We start from the raw sequence: 18,229 nt of genomic DNA on the forward strand, positions 1-18,229 counted from the left end.
GATTCTCTAATACTGATGCCAATACTACCAAGTTCATCTTACATTTTGAGATGGTAGGGCTTTTGTGGAATGGCCTAGGATTCCAACTTTTATTTGTAGTAGAGAAATATTACTCCTTCTAAAATGGAAAGGTTATTCCTGTCAACTGTTACATTCCATATGCACTGGTTCAAGTCTTTATAAGGCAGCAAGGGATGAGGCACCTCTGGAGAAACTGTCCTATTGGCAAGTAACTGGAGCTTCCTGCTTTTTTCCCTTTTCCTGCATTAGCAGTAGGATAAGAAAAATAATCTGGTGAGTAACTTCTTGTATATTGTGATAATTTTTATGATCTTCAAGTCTATGTCTTTACTTCTCCACTAAAGTTCTACACCAATGCATGGTGTGGAAGTGATTGTGGTTTCTTGACAGCTAGGCCAAGTGAGTGCAAGCTCTGGCAGAAAACAAAGCCAGTAAAGCTTCAAATATGGACTCACTGACAGACTGTAAGCATGTTGACCAAGGACCAGACTAGCTAAAGGTAAAAGATGCCCTAGCATCAGTAGAAGGAATACTCCCACCGACTAAATTAAGATCTTGGAAATATATGAGTATTTTGCCACCTACTTTTGCCCATATTACCCTTACCCAAATTGGTCCCCTATATTATTATCCTCAATGATGATTTTAAAAGAGTTCATAATTTACCCCAAAGAAACGTCAATAACAACTAGATACTGAAAAAAACTCTAGAACAACAAAAATGTTTCAGTTGATTACCTTCTTATAAATTGTTTTTAATCCTGGATTCAAGGTTTCAACAGTAATGAGCTTTCGGAAATTCCATGACTGCTTAATTGGAGAAGGTAATGAAATTATTTCACCACTTTCTTCAAACCAGCATTTTCCCTATTAAAAATATTTCAGAAAAAAATGAAAAAAGTTGTATTAAAATAACTTTACATAATTGTACTAAAAAGTTTTAACTTGATGCTTAAGCACTATATAAGTATCAACTGTTCCAATTATTTTAATTAATTGGTACACTTACATCTTCCAGTATAAGTAGGCGATTTTCCATTTTGTTACAAGTCCTTTTATATGTTTCTGGTTTTTTTTTAATATAAAATCCTTCATCTTCTAAGATACGTGGTATCATGTTTTTTGGCAGCTTATCTCGGTTGATCACTTAAACAACATATTATATATTACTATACGTGATACGCTAAATATATTTCTGGCAGCCTAAAATAGTAAATCAGTACTGATAAAATGTAAGGGAGGGGAAATGAACCATCAGCTACTCTAATACTGAAGTCTAGCAAGAAGTCTTTTAAACCAAAACAACTCAGGAAGAGTGGAGAATAAAGAAAGAAAACATACACCTGTTCAGGATGCCTGTGAAAAGCAGAGAAGAATTCTAAATGGCACACAGGGGAAGCTGACAACTTTCTAGATCTTCCTGAATCGAGGATTTTGTTTGCATAGGGCTGCCAGCTCAAACATTTTGGTCAAAAATCTTAAGACAAGCAAAAATAAATTTTTATTCTTGCAGGATAAATAAAAAAAATTTTAGGGAGGATCTTTACACGTGATGAAAACACTTTATTTGGTGTCCTACCTTCCTAGGCTCTGATCAATTTGTTTGGTCATGGTGCTCATTAAGCATAAGCTCTTAGTACATAAATTATATTTTTATAGCCATTAATTTGTAATAATTGTAATATGGATTGGGGGAGTTGCACTGAATTTTCATTCTCATCATCTTAATGATAAATCATTGAGGAGCGTGTAACACAGAGAAATAAGAGCAGGTATATGAGTCAAGAAGACTTGGATTCAAATCCCACCTTTCAAATATACTCCTGAGACCCTAGACAAGTCCCATCACCTCTCACTACCCTGGCAACTCTCTAAGACATCAAACTGGACAGCAGGTATTAGTCTTCACTGATAGAAAAAGTTTCCTTACAGAGAATTCCCTATACCAGATCTCATACTTTTTGGTCTCAGGACCCCTTTACAATTTTTTTTTTTGGTGAGGCAATCAGGGTTAAGTGACTTGCCCAGGGTCACACAGCTAGTTAAGTGTCAAGTGTCTGAGGTCGAATTTGAACTCTTCTGAGGCCGGAGCTCTATCCACTGCACCACCTAGCTGCCCCTAGGATCCCTTTACATTATTAAAAATTACTGAGGGCCCCTCCAAGAACTTTTATGTTTACTTGGGTGATATCTACTGATATTCACCATATCAGAAGTTAAAATATCTTTATATTATTATGAAAATAGTTTTGACTTCATGGATCCCCTGAAAAGGTTTTGTGGACCCCTAGAGGTCCCCAGACCATACTCTGAAAACTGCTGCCTTTCACCAAGGAAAGGCACAAGTCTGGTCCAAAACCCAAACCAGATAAACAGTAAATCAGCTTCAGTCAGGAGCCAAAAAAACAGCAAGTCTGGAGTATAGGTCTGAGAAAAAAGAAAATGAACAAGATATACTTAACAATAATGAAAAATATGTATATTCAGAAACTGAAACAAGACTTCCTGTCTTCATGATCACTGAATCATTAATTCCATTGCTGTTATACTTTCAAGATATTTGGTTGCTTTTATATGTAAATAATCGTAGTTTGGATTCAGTGACTTTTTAAGACATCAAACCCATCTATATCAATTATGTATACAAACATACATTTCAAAACCAAATATAGTCCAATATCCTTTGGGATTATTTGTGCTTCTACTAAATGGATCATGGCAGATAATTATACATTCATGTTAGCCATGCTTTTGTAGAACTGATATAACTTAAGAGTCTGCCTTATTACTCAATAACCCCACTAGCTTTTATTCTGTTTCCTTCCTCCCTTTTGTCACTAAACTCCTGGAGGAGGCCATCTACAGTAGGTGCCCCTACTTTTCCTCTCATTCTCTCATTAATTCTCTATAATCTGGCTTCCAACCTCAAAATGCAACTAAAACTGCTTTCTCCAAAGTTACTAATGACTCTTAACTGACAAATCTAATGGCTTTTTCTCAATCCTCATCCTTCTTGATCTCTCTGCATTTGACATTGTTGATCACTTCCCTTCAACTTGATACTCTCTTCTCTCTAGGTTTTTGTGACACTGCTCTCTCCTGGCTCTCTTCCTACCTGTGTGACCACTCCTTCTCTGTCTTCCTTCTGGGATCTTCATCCTTATCATGCTAACAGGGGGAGTCCCTCAGGGCTCAGTCCTGCGTCCTGTTCTCTTTTCCTTCTACACTATTCCATTTGCTTATCTCATCAGCTCCCACAATTTCAGTGCACCATGTGCAGATGACTCTCAGATCTACCAGTCCAGCTCCAACCTCTCTCTCAACCTTTAAGGCTTGCATCTCCAGCTACCTTTTTGACATCTGCAACTGGATGTTCCATAGACATCCTAAACTCCACATGTCCAAAACTGAACTAGTATCTTTCCCTGGCAAACTCTCCTCTCTTCCTAACTTCTCTATGTTACTCAGGCTTGTGAACTTGGTGTCATCCTCAACTTTTTGCTCTCTCTTACCCTGACCCCTACATCAGCTAAATCCTGACAATTTTACCTTTGTAACATCTCTTGTCTATGTCCCTTTTTCTCTCTGACAATAGAACCACTCAGGTGCAAGCCTTCTTACTCCCCCTCCCTGGACTACTGCAATAGCCTGCTGATTGGTCCACCTAATCTCCTTCAGTAAACTGTCAAATTGATCTTCCTACAACACAAACCATATCACATATACCCCCACTCCCATTTAATAAACTGCAGTAGCTTCCTATTACCTCCAGGATGAAATATAAAATTCTCTATTTGACTTTTAAAGTACTTCATAATCTATCTCCTTCCTACCTTTCCTATCTTCTTACACCTTACTCCCCTCTATGTACTCTGCAATCCAGTGACACCAGCCTCCTTGTTGTTCTTCCCACAAGACACTCCAACTCCCAACTGAACATTTTCACTGGTTCTCCTTCATGCCTTGAAGGTTCTTCCTCTTCATCTCTGTTACCTAGCTTCCCTGGTTTCCTTCAAAGTCTTACCTCTTGCAAGAATTCTTTTCCAGTTCTCCTTAATTTCAGTGCCTTCTCTCTAAGATTATCTCCATTTTATTTGTATATATCCTGTTTGTATATAGTCATTAGCATGTTATCTCCTTCAAGAAACTAAGCTTCTTAAGCACAGGGACTAGTTTAATTTTTGTTGTTGTTTTTGCTGTTTTGTTTTGTTTTGTTTTTGCTTTTCGTTGTATCTCCAGAGCTTAGCATAGTGCCTGGCACATAGCAGGTGCTTTAAAAAAAAGCTACTTGGTTGACTGAATTATCCTTTCATTCCTGTGTAATGGTGCAGGGGACATCATAGTATACCTTTAAAACAAAGCTATTTCTTCATCAAGTAGGCAGAACTAGTCTGGCTCTGATACAATAATGGAAAGGTAGACCTCTTCAGAAAATCATACATGGTCCAAAAATATCACATACAAATAGAAAAGCATATTCATAAAATGGAAATGTGATTTGTCTCCAAAATTATCCTAAAAGGATTTCACAAAAAAACCCTTTTAAAACCTTCATATAATTTCATTTCCACTATGATTTTTTTAACCATGGAACTTAATACAGCATACAAAGCAATCTTGATCTATTAATTACATTAATATTTTATTTGAAAAACAAAGTACCTGGAGAACTGCTTGGCACAAAAATGTATTCCTGCTCTTTTTCAATCCGTATTTGATCATCCTCATATTCAGAACATGTTATTTCAAGTAAATCTGGAAAAATTACTTCTTCCATAATTTTTTCTTCATCCATATCCGCAAAGTTTTGTAAATTACGTAATGTAGCATGTTTGTCATAACTATCATTTTTTGATCTCTGTTCAATGCCAAGTAGAAAATAAGTTCTATATGCTTTTGCCAAATGAAGTATAGTCAGGAAAAGTAGGTTTTCTATTACTTACCAAGTTCAAATTCCTTTGCCTGACATTTGAGACCCTGCACAATGGGATGTCATTTCGTATTATTCTATGTCACAAACTCTGGACTCCATCTACACTGTTCTATTCTGATGGTCTTTCAAATGTGTCTGATGCTCTTGTATTTCTATAACTTTGATCTTCCCCTTCCCTAAACACAAAATGTCTTTTCACCTTTCATCTGCTGAATTCCAGCCTATCAAAGCTCAATGCAAATGAGATCTGGGATCATTAACTGGCTATTGAAAATGGAGAATTTTAGGGTAAACAGGAGGAAAATCTTTCTAATGACTTGAGCTATCCAAAAGTAGAAATGGACAAGTCAGGAGGTAATGGCTCCCCCTCACCTGTGGTCTTTGAGCAAAAGCCAGACGACCACTTTCTGGTGTAAAGGCCAGCTGAGCTATTTCCATTTTTAAATTGTCTCTTTCCCTTTGCTTGAAGCAAGGTAGCATGTAACTCTATATTCTCATTCCCTTTTTTCCTAAAAATTGTATACTCCCATAAATAGGAAAACGTCCAGACAGTAAAGCCAGTCTAATCTAAGTGACTCTTAAGTAACCTTTAATTCATGCTAGTGTCTCAGTAATTGTGTTTTATATTATTATATTCAGATACTGTGGAAAAGCCTGGATCTAAAAGTTATCCCCTCTCCACATAATGTTTTTGTTATACACATTCATATACATATACATGTATATGTATAAGTCTATACATGTACACGATATACATGTGATTACATATAAAGTATATATACACATATGTGTAATATATACACATACATTGTATAAATGTAATATATACATACACATACATTATATATGTGTATATCTCTGTGTGTGTATAACTTCTATCCTCTAAGAGTTGGGAATTTTTTCATAAAGAAGAGGCATCACCCAGCTTGTCCAGCTCTTTTTTGGTTTTGCTTTGTTTTGAGTAAATCTTGCCTGAAGAAAGTTGTTTTACTCTACTATATCAGATTTGTGGTAGAGAAATGCCCTCTGAGGTTCTTCCAACTCCAAGATTCTGTGAAGGTGGATCTTAAGGAACAGAGAGTTCTGGGCTCAAGTCTAAGTATTTGGCATTCAAATCACCAAAGGAATCAAAGGATGATAATTTAGAGCTGGAAAAGGACTTTGGAAGTCATATGGTCCAACTTTCTCATTTTATGGATAAGGAAACTGACAACTAGAGAAAGAAAGTTCACACAAATAATAAATGGCAGAGAGAAGATTTAACCCAGGCCCTCTGACTCTAAATCTAGCCAGCTGCAAATATATTTTCTAGGAACTTATTTTATAAACATATAGTCTTCATCTCTATCATTAGTAATTTAAATGTATTTCGTTTCCTACCTGCACATTTTAAGCAATCTTTGTTAAGGTTATCTCTAAAGTTTCATTAGTAATATATCCCAAATCAATGTCACTATAGTATGCTTCGGTACCTTTCTAGAAGTTATTTTTTATTCCCTTTTATGGAAAAGTTTCCCTCAACAATCTGTGTTTCAACTTCTTTAACATAAATTAAGAGGGAAGAAAAGATAATAGAATGCTTTTTCCTAGACAATGTATGGGGTAAGGGAGCTGTTGCGATGCAATAAGGACAACAACAGTAAGATTCACCCAGTCATTCATCATTGCATAAACCAACTGGCAAAAACTGGGTAACTGGCAAAGGATAAAAAATATTTTGCTTTGCTCCACTCCCCAGAAAATTCCTTACTAACAATTTCCCAGAGACAAATAAGAGGACAAAATTTAATAACAAAAATTGGTTCTCTTCCATCATATTTCTCAATTTCTCCTGAAATATTAAAGTAAATTTTCTTGTAAAAATAAAATACTTAACCTGGTCTATAGTTTGGTTCAAACCCTGGAAATCTGAGCATTCTTCACCACTCATAATAAAAAATGTAAGACCTTCATCTGGTAAGACTTCTTGCTGTGGATTAAAGTAAAATAACCTGAATGCAATATTAAAGCAAATTCATTCATCAACATTTACTCAGTAAGTCTTTAAGTGCCTCTTATGTGACTGGGCTGGGAAAGATATAAAGATGAGATAAGATGTGGTCTCTACTGTCATGAAGCTTACAGTCTAGTTAGGTGATCAAATATGCAAATAGCTTTAGCAGAAAACAATATTTAAGTGTAAAAGAGAAGGGCAAAAATCTAAGATGGAAGAGGGGGAAGAGATGGGAAGGTTGTGTAAAGAAGGTGCCATTTGAACTGAATTTAGAGGATGGGTAGGATTTTGAACAGGTGTGAGGACACTGGAGAGAGGAGAGCTTTCTGAGCACTAGAAACAAAGGCATGAAGGCTGAGAGAGTATGGAGGCCAAGAAAGCAGACACTCATTTGTGAACTTTAGTAGGCACTGAGGACACAAAGATAAAAGTGCAACAGTCCCTGTCCTCAACGAAGGGATTTCTATCATGGGAGACTGAGGCATATCCAAAACACACCTATCAATCCATACAAAGCCCATATAAAGTAGATATTAGGTAACCTTGAAGGGGGAAGTGCTAACAGCTGGCAGAAACCAGGAAAGGAAGGCCTCACACAGAAAAAGGAACTTGAGCTGAGCCTTGAATAAAGAGGTGGAGATGAGGTGGGAAAACATACTAGAGACAGCCAGTACAACAGCATGAAGATGAGAAAGGGAGAGCTGTGTGTATAAAACAGCAAAAAGACTGGTATGGCTTGAATGTAGAGTGTATGAAGGAGAGTAATGTGTAAGAAGGATGGAAAGGGAGGATGAGGCTAGTTGTGAAGAGCTTAAAATGACAGCAGAATTTATATTTGACATTAGAAGCAACAGGGAACCACTAGTGCCATGGTCAGACCTTCATTTTAGAAAAATCATTTTGGGAGCTGAGAAAATGGATTGGAGTGGGAACAGACAAAGCTGGAAGACCCACGAGGAAGCTGTTGTAATAGTCGAAATGAGAGGTGATGACGGTATGAGCTAGAGTGGTAACAATAATAGTGATGGGGCAGCTAGGTGGCACAGTGGATAGAGTACCGGCTCTGGATTCAGGAGGACCTGAGTTCAAATCCAGCCTCGGACACATAACACTTACTAGCTGTGTGACCCTGGGCAAGTCACTTAACCCCATTGCCTAGCCAAAAAAATAATAGTGATAATACCTAACATTTATATAATGCTTACTATGTGCCAGGTTCTGTGCTAAGTGCTTTACAATTATTTGATTTGATCCATATAACAACCCTGGAAGGTAGGTAATTATCTCCATTTTACAGAAACCAAGGCAAACAGAGGTTAAGTGACTTGACACAGCTAGCAAGTGTCTAAGAACAGGTTTGAATTCAGTTCTTCCTGACTCCAGGCCTGGCGCTCTATCTACCCACCTGATAGTTGTGTAAATGAAAAGAAGAGGGCATATCCAAGAACTGTTGACAGGAACTATAAGATTTGGCATGAATTTTGCCAAAATGCCAAAAATTTTTTGTTTGAATAGGTGGGATAAATGAGAGTAAAGAGATGAGGATGACTATAGTATAAACCTTGCTAACTAGATACTCTCTCCTCTTTAGGTTTTCATGACACTGCTCTCTCCTGGTTGTTCTTCCACATGTCTGACCTCAAAAGACCTCTCTCCTTTGTTGGATCTTCATTTAGGTTACGCTCACCAACTATGGACGTCCTTCAAGGCTCTGTCCTGGGCCCTCTTCTCTTTTTTCTCTACATTCTATTATAATCTATCACCTGGTAATCTTTTTTTTTTTGAATGAGGAAATTGAGGTTAAGTGACTTGCCCAGGGTCACACAGCTAGTAGCTATTAATGTCAAGTGTCTGAGGTTGGATTTGAACTCAGGTCCTCCTGATTCCAAGACTGGAGCTTTATCCATTGTGCCACCTAGCTGCCCCCATCACCTGGTAATCTTATTAGTTCCCATGACTTCAATTATCATCTCTATGAAGTTGATTCCTAAATCTACATATCCAGCCCTAATCCTCTCTCCTAAGTTCTAGTCTCACACCACTAACTGCTTCGTCTCATTTGGATGTTCAATAGACATCTCAAACACATCATGTTTGAAACAAAATTCATCTTTCCCCCCCAAATCCTTTCCTCTTCCCAGCTTCTAATATTATTGTGGACGACAGTACCATCCTTCCAGTCACCCAAGCTTGCAACTAAGTGGTGCAGTAGATAGAGTGCTGGGCCTGTAGTCAAGAAGACCTGAGTTTAAATCCCGCCTCAGACACTAGCTGTGTTCGCCTCAGTTTTCTCATCTCTAAAATGAAGATAACAGAACTTACTCCCAGGGTTGTTGTGAGGATCAAATGAGATAATAATGATAAAGTGCCTGGCACATAGTAAGCACTAAATAAATGTTAGCTACCATCATTATTATTATTACAACCTCATCCTCGACTCCTTACTCATATTCACCCCACATATCCAATTAGTTGTCAAGTCTAGTCTAGTAACCTCTCTCACAGACATCACCTTCTCTCCACTCACAGAGCTACTACCCTGGTATAGTCCCTTGTTACCTGGCACCTGGATAACTTCAGTAACTTCTAATTGGTCTTCTATCTCAAGTTTCTCCCTGCTGCAATCCATTTTTCACTCAGCTGCCAAAGTGCTTCCTAAAGTGCAGATCTGACCATGTCACCCCCTACCCAATCTCCAGTGGTTCCCTACAATTTCCAGGATGTCACATTTGAAGCCTTTCACAACCTGACACCTGCCTACACAGCTAGTCTTCCCGAACTTTCCTACTATCTGTGTACTCTAGGATGCATCACACTCATCTTTTTGTCGCTACTCCCACATGACATTCCTTCTTTCACCCCCATGTTTTTCACTGGTTGTGAATACCTGGAGTGCTATCATCCCCCCTCACCTCAGGCTCCTGACTTCTTTCAGAACTCAGCTTGAATCCCCCATTCTGCAGGACTTCCTAGTTCCTTCCCTCTGAGATGACCTTCCACTTCATGGTATAGAACTAATATGTAATTATAATGACCAAGCTTGGCTCTGGATAAGAATTGAGGAAATGTACCAGCTTCCCATCTTTGCAGAAATGGAGTACTGTGGATGCAGAGCAGGGCATGTACTGTCAGACACAACTGATGCATTGACTGGTTTGCTTCACCTATTTTTTTTTCTTTTTTAACCTTTGCTGCAAGGAATAGCACATTGGGCTGCTGCCTCAAGTCTCTTTCCATTCTAATCCAATATCCACACAGCTTCCAAAGTGATTTTTCTTAAGCACAGGTCTTACCGTGTCAGTCCCCTACTCAATAAACTCCAGAAATACCTATTGCCTCTGTTAGAAAATAGAAACTTCTCTGTGTGGTTTTTAAAGTCCTTCACAAGCTGGACCTCAAGCTACAGCCGCAATTCTACATTCCTCTCCTTCCCATACCCTATGATCTAACCAAGCTTACTGTTCCTCATGCACAGCACGCATAGCTTCTCCACTGGCTGTTCCTTAAACCTAGAATATGTCCCCTATCTCACCTCTAACTTATAAAATACCTAGCTTTCTTCAAGACTGCTCAAGCATTACCTTCTACATGAAGCTTGTTTTCTGATTCTTCCAAATACCAGTGCCCTCTGTCCATGAACTACCTGGCATCTGTTGAATATATTCAGTATGTGCTTATATGTGTATTTTTTGTCTCCACAAGAGTACAAGCTCTAAGAGAGCGGCGAATGTTTGCTTTTTTTTATTCTAGTATACTTAGTGCCTAGCACAGTGCCCTGTATTCTTTCTACCCTTCAATAAATCATGTGACTATAAATGTGAGTTGTCATAGAATATCATTTGTAAAAGCCTGCCTCATGCCCTTAATGCATGTGTAAATTATTCTCATAAAATTCTCATAAAATTTTGTAGAGAAGAGACAATAGACATAAGGGTAAGTAGTTATTAATATTCGCTGTCTCTTTTTCAAAATGTCTGAGGTCCTGGTATCCATCTCTCTTTCTGATACCTCTGAAATCAATCCCTCAATGTCCCCCAAATGGAGTTACCTCTGGCATAGACCAGCTGCTTTCCACATCTTGCTTTCTTAATTGACATATCTTTTCTGGAGACTATGACATTATGGTCCAAATATGGTGGCTCCATCATCACTGATTGTGTAAAGTTTGTTATAAAAATCTTTACAAATACTTTCCTTCCTCCCTTTTCTTTGTTGTCCTTTTTCCAGTTTCTTCCTTAAATGCTATAGAGATGACTTTAAAATTGAGTATCCCAGTAAGGGTTCTTTAAAAGTGTTTTTTCCTCCACTGATTCTCACTGTTTTATGAGGCAATATTGCCAACAGGTGTCATAGACAAAGAATTCATCACCAAGTGGCCAGTGTGCTGGCAGTGAATTTCACTGTACTTAGCTAGACTGGTCCTCAGAAAATAGATGTAGCCTGCTGTCAACACTGTATTCAAAGCCTTTCCAAGGTGGTAGAACTTAGCAGAGTTTGTGCTCTCCCTTTCTTTGTAAACCTAGCACTTAGCACAGTGCCTGCTACATAGGAGGTGTTTACTAGCTGAATGACTGTTGTCTCTCCAGGCACAGGACTCAAAAAGCCTCAGAAAGTCAACTCCACATCATAACGAGGCATTGGAGAAGGACCTTGTGGAGGTGCGTGCTCATATTTTTGTTTAATTGGTGCAAGTCATGAGGAAGCTTTTTCCTGCATTCCTTTTGGCTTTCCTTGATGCTTCACTGCTGAACTATCCCTATCAGTCGTAGGCCATGCCTCCTGCATCAGACACTGTAGTCCCCAAGGGCTGGGACAGAGAGCACCCAGTCCCAGGATGATGGAATGTTTATAGGCAGGAACAATTTAGCCTAAGTTCTGTGTTGGCTGACAGCCTCAGAAAGGTCTGATATAGAGGCCCGCACAAGGGGTAATTCTTCCATTTCTTCCTATACGCTGACTTAATGAGATGTCTACCAGGCAACTGTCCAGGTAGCCTATAATACAAGGAAGGCCCTTTGACAAGATGCCAGGCCCATTTAGCCATTGCCAACTTAGGCCTGATTCCCCTGAGCTACAACTTGTATTTTCTTCCTTTGGCTCTTCCAAGTAATGGGGTATTTGTGGTCAGACTATAAACCAAATATATCTCCAAGTAAGACTGAAATCAATCTATTTACAATTTGAGGTAGGTCTTTGAGCATACTGTTTAATGAAAACTAAGATGGTTTCTTCTACCTTCATGTACTGGTGACTTGTGATAGCCTTTAGTCTGTCCTCTTTTTGAAGGTCTCTGAGGATAAAGATTCCATAAACTTAAAGTTATGATTATTAACAGATATTTTTAGCCTTGAGCTTAGAAAGCACATGTGTCAAAGGAGTTGGCAACTCACAGGTCTTGGAAGTCCTTTACTGAAGTTCTCAAGATGCTCTCCTTAGGCATGGGGCATAGCTCTTCTGTTGGGCTTTTTGTAGATCTTTGAATCTGTGCCCAGTCTGCTCTTGGCTCCTATGCAGGCACTACAATCAACTCTCCCAGGAAAGCCACTAATGTGTCATTGGAAAGACAGAAAGTCCAAATCCTCTTACCCCTTCAAGGCTTATAGGGTTGAGGCTGAGGTACTCTAGTCCCCCTTCCATTCCACCTTCTCCCCTCCTCTCCCACCCCGAACTCCTCACCAAAGGATTCCTTCTCAGGAATTTTGTTCTCTCTTCTCTCCCCAAACAGATATTCTAATCTCCAGGGTCTGAACTGGTCTTTTATTTTACAGAAGACATACAGGACATGATCAAATCTTTCAGCCAGGCTTCTTGTCACTCCTAGGGAGAGTTCACACAGTGCGAACAATGGAGATATGTTCTTATCTGGTTGAGGTATCAGAGTGTAACAATTTGTTAGTTCACTTTAAGTCAGGTGAGTTAATTGTCTAGGGTTATCCCCATCTTTACACATAAAAGATCAAGAAGCAGTAGAGGAGAAAATGTGTTTAAATAAAGTTTAGTTAAGAGATCTAACTAAACAAAGTCATCCCAAGGGCATTTAAAATTAAACTGGAAGGAACACAAGTATCAAAATTAGGGAAGTTATATGAAGATTTTTTTTAAACAAACTCTTTTTAATGACAGAAGAGCCATCACATTTGGACTCTTAATATTATAATCCCAGACATGCATGATATGAGAATGTAAATATGGCACTAAACAAAACAAAGATAGAAATAATGCTAAACAAGACCAAGTACACATACAGGGGGTCAGTGATGGAAAAGACAAAATTCTGAAGGCACTCCAGGACTGGTTTGCAAGGTATCAGGAAGAAGTAAGGGAACTAAAGTCTCAAAAAATATATATTGGACCTTATAATTACCTCACAAAAAGGAGACTGAAAGAATATCAATAACAGCAGACCCACATGTCTACTTCCCCATCTCTACAAATTTTTTAAGACAGTAATTGACACATATAACAAGAGCATCCTTGACGAAGACTGAGGAAGAGAACAGGCAAGTTTTTATACACTTCATCTTTACAGTCACAAAGCTGACTAAAAGGCGTCACGAAAGCAAGTTGCCATTAGGCATATTGTTTGTTGACTACAAAAATACATTTGATTCAGTAGAGCAAAACACTACCTTGAAAGTTCCCCTCTAACAAGAAGTTAGCTCACATGAATATGTCATAATTGTATGAGATTCTTGGAAAGATTTAACAGTAGCAGTAGTTTTGCTCCATGATCCTCTGATTATTAATGTCAAATGAGGCATCAAACAAGGAAGCCTGCGCTCACCATAGTGATAGAGGACATCCAACCCAGAGACTAAATCAAAGAGGGATTCCTTGGAGAAGTTGAGGATCATCTAAAGAATATGAATAGATTACAGTATAGTAGCAAAGAACTCTAGATGACAAAAATGAAAAGGAAGTAGACCAATTATGTAGCAAAAACCCTGTTTATCCTCCAGGTCCTTAGTTCAGTGGATGACCTTCTTATGAAAGATTTAAGGGAGAACATGGATAAGAGTCACACAAGATGGGAAACCATGGATAGGCTGCAACCTGTAACCTTGGCAGTAGTACCAATATCAACTAAATCATGAATCTCAAGTGTAACTTAAGTAGTTAAAAATAATTTGTCACTCTTTTCACATAAAACATCAAAATGAGCATATTACTGTTTAGTAATATTTTGGAAACACATCAATTATTTAATTTCAAGCAAAAATATGGTTTACCAAGGATCAAAGAATGACAGATACTTCATATATCCACTATAGTATATGTTATGTTAACAACTTAGTTGTTTACATTTATAAAAAAAATTTCACCTTAGTCACATGCTGTATCTTAATATCAACAGGTTCCTTTTTTGAAGACTTTTCAACTTGAACAATCTAAAACATAATATACGTGATATTAAGACATAATCTCCATATAATAGACTTAATTGTATTCATTAACCTTTCCAACTAAAAATGTAAAATGAAAGATTCTATATAGCATTTAACACAGCTTAATATTTTCCCTCATAAGATCTGTACCTCTGTCCAAGTCACTTAAGTTCACTAGGTTTCACTGTTTTCTCATCATACATGCATTATGAAAGGAAAAGAAATCACATAGTATATGCGAAAACACTTTGATTTCTTTGGATTGAAGATGATATGTACATATGTATACATATATGTGTATATATGTATATATGTATGTGTATGTATTATGAGGATCAAATGAGATAATAGTTGTAAAGTGTTTAGCACAATGCTTGCATATTAACTATTAGCACTACTGAAATATTAGCTATTATTGCTGGTCATTTCTACCTAGTGGTCTTAACATCTCAAACTCAGCACATTCAAAATAGAATTCATTATTTCTCTCCCCTATATCTGTCCCTTCCCTGAACTTACCTTTTTTTCTGTTGAGGGTGCCATTATCTGTCTTGTAACTCAGATTTGTAACCTTGGAATCATCCTGGCTCTGCCCTCTCCTCTATAGCCTCTGCCCACCCAATCAATTTCCAAGTGTTGTTGACCCCCTCCACATTTTTTACATCCATCTCTGTATCTCTATATGGACACCATCCTAGTTCATGCCTTTATCACTTATAGCCTACACTAATGAAATTGCCTGCTAGTTGGTCTCCTGGTTTCCAATCTCTTCCTCCTCTAATCCATCCTCCATATAGTTGCTAAAATAACCTTCCGAAGGCACTATCTGACCACATCTCTGTCCTGATTAAAAACCTCGAGGGGCTCCCCACTGCTTCTAATAATTCCCTTAATGCAACATTCCCTTTTTATATTCACAAAACTATCTCCCATTTCTAGAATTAATTCTTTCTGCATTTCTACCTAACAAAATTCCTACTTTCTTCCAAGGCTTATCTCTACTTCCATATCCTCAATGAAACTTTCCCTTATTTCCCCAGTTCCTGTTACTCTCTATACCTTCAAATTGTCTTTGTACTTACTTATTCACCTACATAGTATATTTCTTACCTCAAGAGAATATAGGCTCCTTGAGGGCAAAGACTCTTATTTTTGTCTTTGTATCTCTAATGCTTAAGACACTGCCTTACACAAATTGGTCGCTTAAGGAATATTTATTGAATTGAATTTATATGTTCAAAGACAGTACTGTGCTAAGTATTAGGCTACAACAGAGAGGACACAGGCTTTCTTGAGGAATTTACAATATAAGAGTGAAAGGGGAAAGGCTGGGGAAGGGTCTGGAACTCACTAGTGCTAAAGGACCTGAGATCTCAAAAAAAAAAAAACAAACCTGACTGTTTTGTGTCTCATTTAAGAAGTTAAAATATAAAAATATATTACCTTTGCATTTTTCAGCTTTTCTCTTACTTTGCCTCGCAGGGCTTCAATTATATTTTGGTTTTCTCCTGTTGCCAACTCTACCACAAAATTAATATAATCAATCAGCAGTGGAAAAATATTATTAACTATCTAACTGCATGTAATGCTGAGCACAAGGATAGTTATACAGGCCTGGTCTCTGTCTTATGGACATGAAAATTAATATTCAAATGTGTTCATTGCCTAGCTCAAATTTCATGACCTCCATGAAGCCTTCAGTCCACAATGATATTTAGATTTTAAAATTTCAAATGAAACCTTATAAGTTAGGTAAGAGCTCATAGCATATTTTTACTGGGCAAGTATGTAGGTAAGTTTGTATTGAAGATCCTTTTATGAATGGTATTGGACTGAAATTCATAAGGCAATTAATTACCTATGGCTGCTTGACAAGTTGTTGAAAGATATCCAAGTTAAGACAGAATTTAAGTTCTGGTTAAGATAGCATTATAAAAGTGTATAGAAAAGTCCAGCTCTCCCATGTTAAACTCTAGGAAATGCTAAAAATGGCCCCAGAAAGACCAATGATGTAGAAAACCAAAAGGAAACATAAGTAAGCTCCTCCATCTGATCTAGATCCACACCAAAGGATAACCAGAAGCTGGTAGAAGTGGGTAGAAGGGCTGACCTAAGAAAGGCAGAGTCAGTTCAGGTAAAACTGAAAGGAGAAAAGGCAGGGAAAGGGTCACACTGAGGAAACCAGTATGAATTCCAAAAGCTGCCTCCTCTAGCTTTTGACCCAGGAAAGGAGGGAAGCTGGCTCAAATGGAAGAGGCCCTGAAAGCAGACAATAATCCCAACAGGGTCATAACAAACTTATTCCAGTTCCAATAATCGGATGCTTGAAGCCAGATCCCAATCCTGGTCTGTCATAAAAACAAGAGGAGACAAAACTAGCCCCAAACAGGTCACGGTGTAGGCAAAGACAGACCAGAAGTGCACTCTTCAGAGAAGACAGCACAACTCAGAACTTGGATATCAGTGTTGATAGAGTTGTGTAGGCAGACTGGGAGTAATGTGATATCCAACCTCTCATTAGGGTTAGTTAAGGCTGCATTAGAAGATGGAACCAACTCCCACTTGAGTACTGTGCAAAGAAAAGGAAATAGAGACTATACGAGTCCTGAACCTTCAGAGGACCACCAGAGGACTGAGACAGAAGCCAAGAATTGGGACAGAGGACAGGGTGTAATACCATCCACCCTCTCTAAATGGGTAGTGGCAAAAACAGAGGCAGTGTCATCCATATCACAATGGGGACTGAACCAGACAAGTCTTATCAGATCTATCCAAGATTACCAGAAAGAACTTACCTGAGCACAAAATGCTAAATAGAGAAGTGACATTGGGGGCAGCTACATGGCACAGTGGATAGAGTACCGGCCCTAGAGTCAGGAGGACTCGAGTTCAAATGCGGCCTCATACACATAACACTTACTAGCTGTGTGACTCTGGGAAAGTCACTTAACCCCACTGCCTAGCCAAAAAAAAAAAAAAAAGAGAGAGAGAGAGAAGCAAGGCTAAAAATATGACTAAAAGATAGAGGTGGAGCCAAGATGGCAAAATAAAGCCGGCATTTTCATTGAGCTCTTTTAATACATCTCCTCTACAATAACTTTAAAAATGAGGTAAACTGAATTCTGAGTGGGAAAGGCAACAAAAAGTTACAGCAAATTACTTTTCCAACACAGGGCTGCTTAGGAAGACACAACGATAGGCATGTGGATACTGGGGTAGGGCTGACTGGGCACATAGTGTGGCAGAAGGAGGCACTTGCTGTGGGCTGTGGTACCTGGGAGCAGCCTGGAGCCTAGGGACGGTAAGAAGACTGCACGCTTAGTCAGAAAGAGACTCCAAGGGACCCCTGTACTAGAACCAGATGAAGGATTAGGTGCCATTTGGCAGATCTATAGCCCATTAACCAGTTCCAGGTCAGAGTCCCAGAGCAGAGAGGAGCAATCATAGTCACAAGGGAGTAGGGGCCCTACCCGGTTAAGGACAAGAGTGAAGACCAGGAGGGCAGTGAACAGACTTCTCCCTAAATCACACCACACTGGAAGAACTGAAAATTTACAGGCCCCCAGTGAAGTGTGAAAGCAACAGAGGGATATAAAAGACAGAAGGTCAGGACAGATAATCCCCTACCCCTGGAGGTGAACAGAGCCCAAATAAAGTCCAAAGTCAAGAAATAGGCTGGAAAGAATGAGCAAACAACATATAAAGAACCTGACCATAAAAAGCTACTATGGTGTTATGGAAAGTCAAGACATAAATTTATAAGAAGACAATGACTTGAAAATATCTATAAGCAAAGCTTCAAAGAAAAAAAAAATGCAGATTGGACACACGTCCAAAAACAATTCCCAGAAGAGCTAAAAAAGAAAAAAAAAACAGAAAAAATTATTTTAAAAATTA

At 38.4% G+C, this 18,229-nt stretch overlaps 1 protein-coding gene across 1 annotated transcript in view; it reads right to left on the reverse strand.

Moving 5' to 3' along the window:
- Positions 1-18,229, reverse strand: part of CC2D2B (coiled-coil and C2 domain containing 2B) — a 128,010-nt gene that overhangs the window by 94,393 nt on the left and 15,388 nt on the right. The window contains 6 exon segments of the mRNA XM_027858110.1: positions 760-888; positions 1,031-1,167; positions 4,684-4,879; positions 6,831-6,945; positions 17,493-17,624; positions 17,737-17,798. Coding sequence (XP_027713911.1) covers positions 760-888; positions 1,031-1,167; positions 4,684-4,879; positions 6,831-6,945; positions 17,493-17,624; positions 17,737-17,798 — 771 coding nt within the window.

This window comes from Vombatus ursinus, unplaced genomic scaffold (genome assembly GCF_900497805.2).
Source record: "Vombatus ursinus unplaced genomic scaffold, bare-nosed wombat genome assembly UNPS02000749.1, whole genome shotgun sequence".
Lineage (NCBI taxonomy): Eukaryota > Metazoa > Chordata > Mammalia > Diprotodontia > Vombatidae > Vombatus > Vombatus ursinus.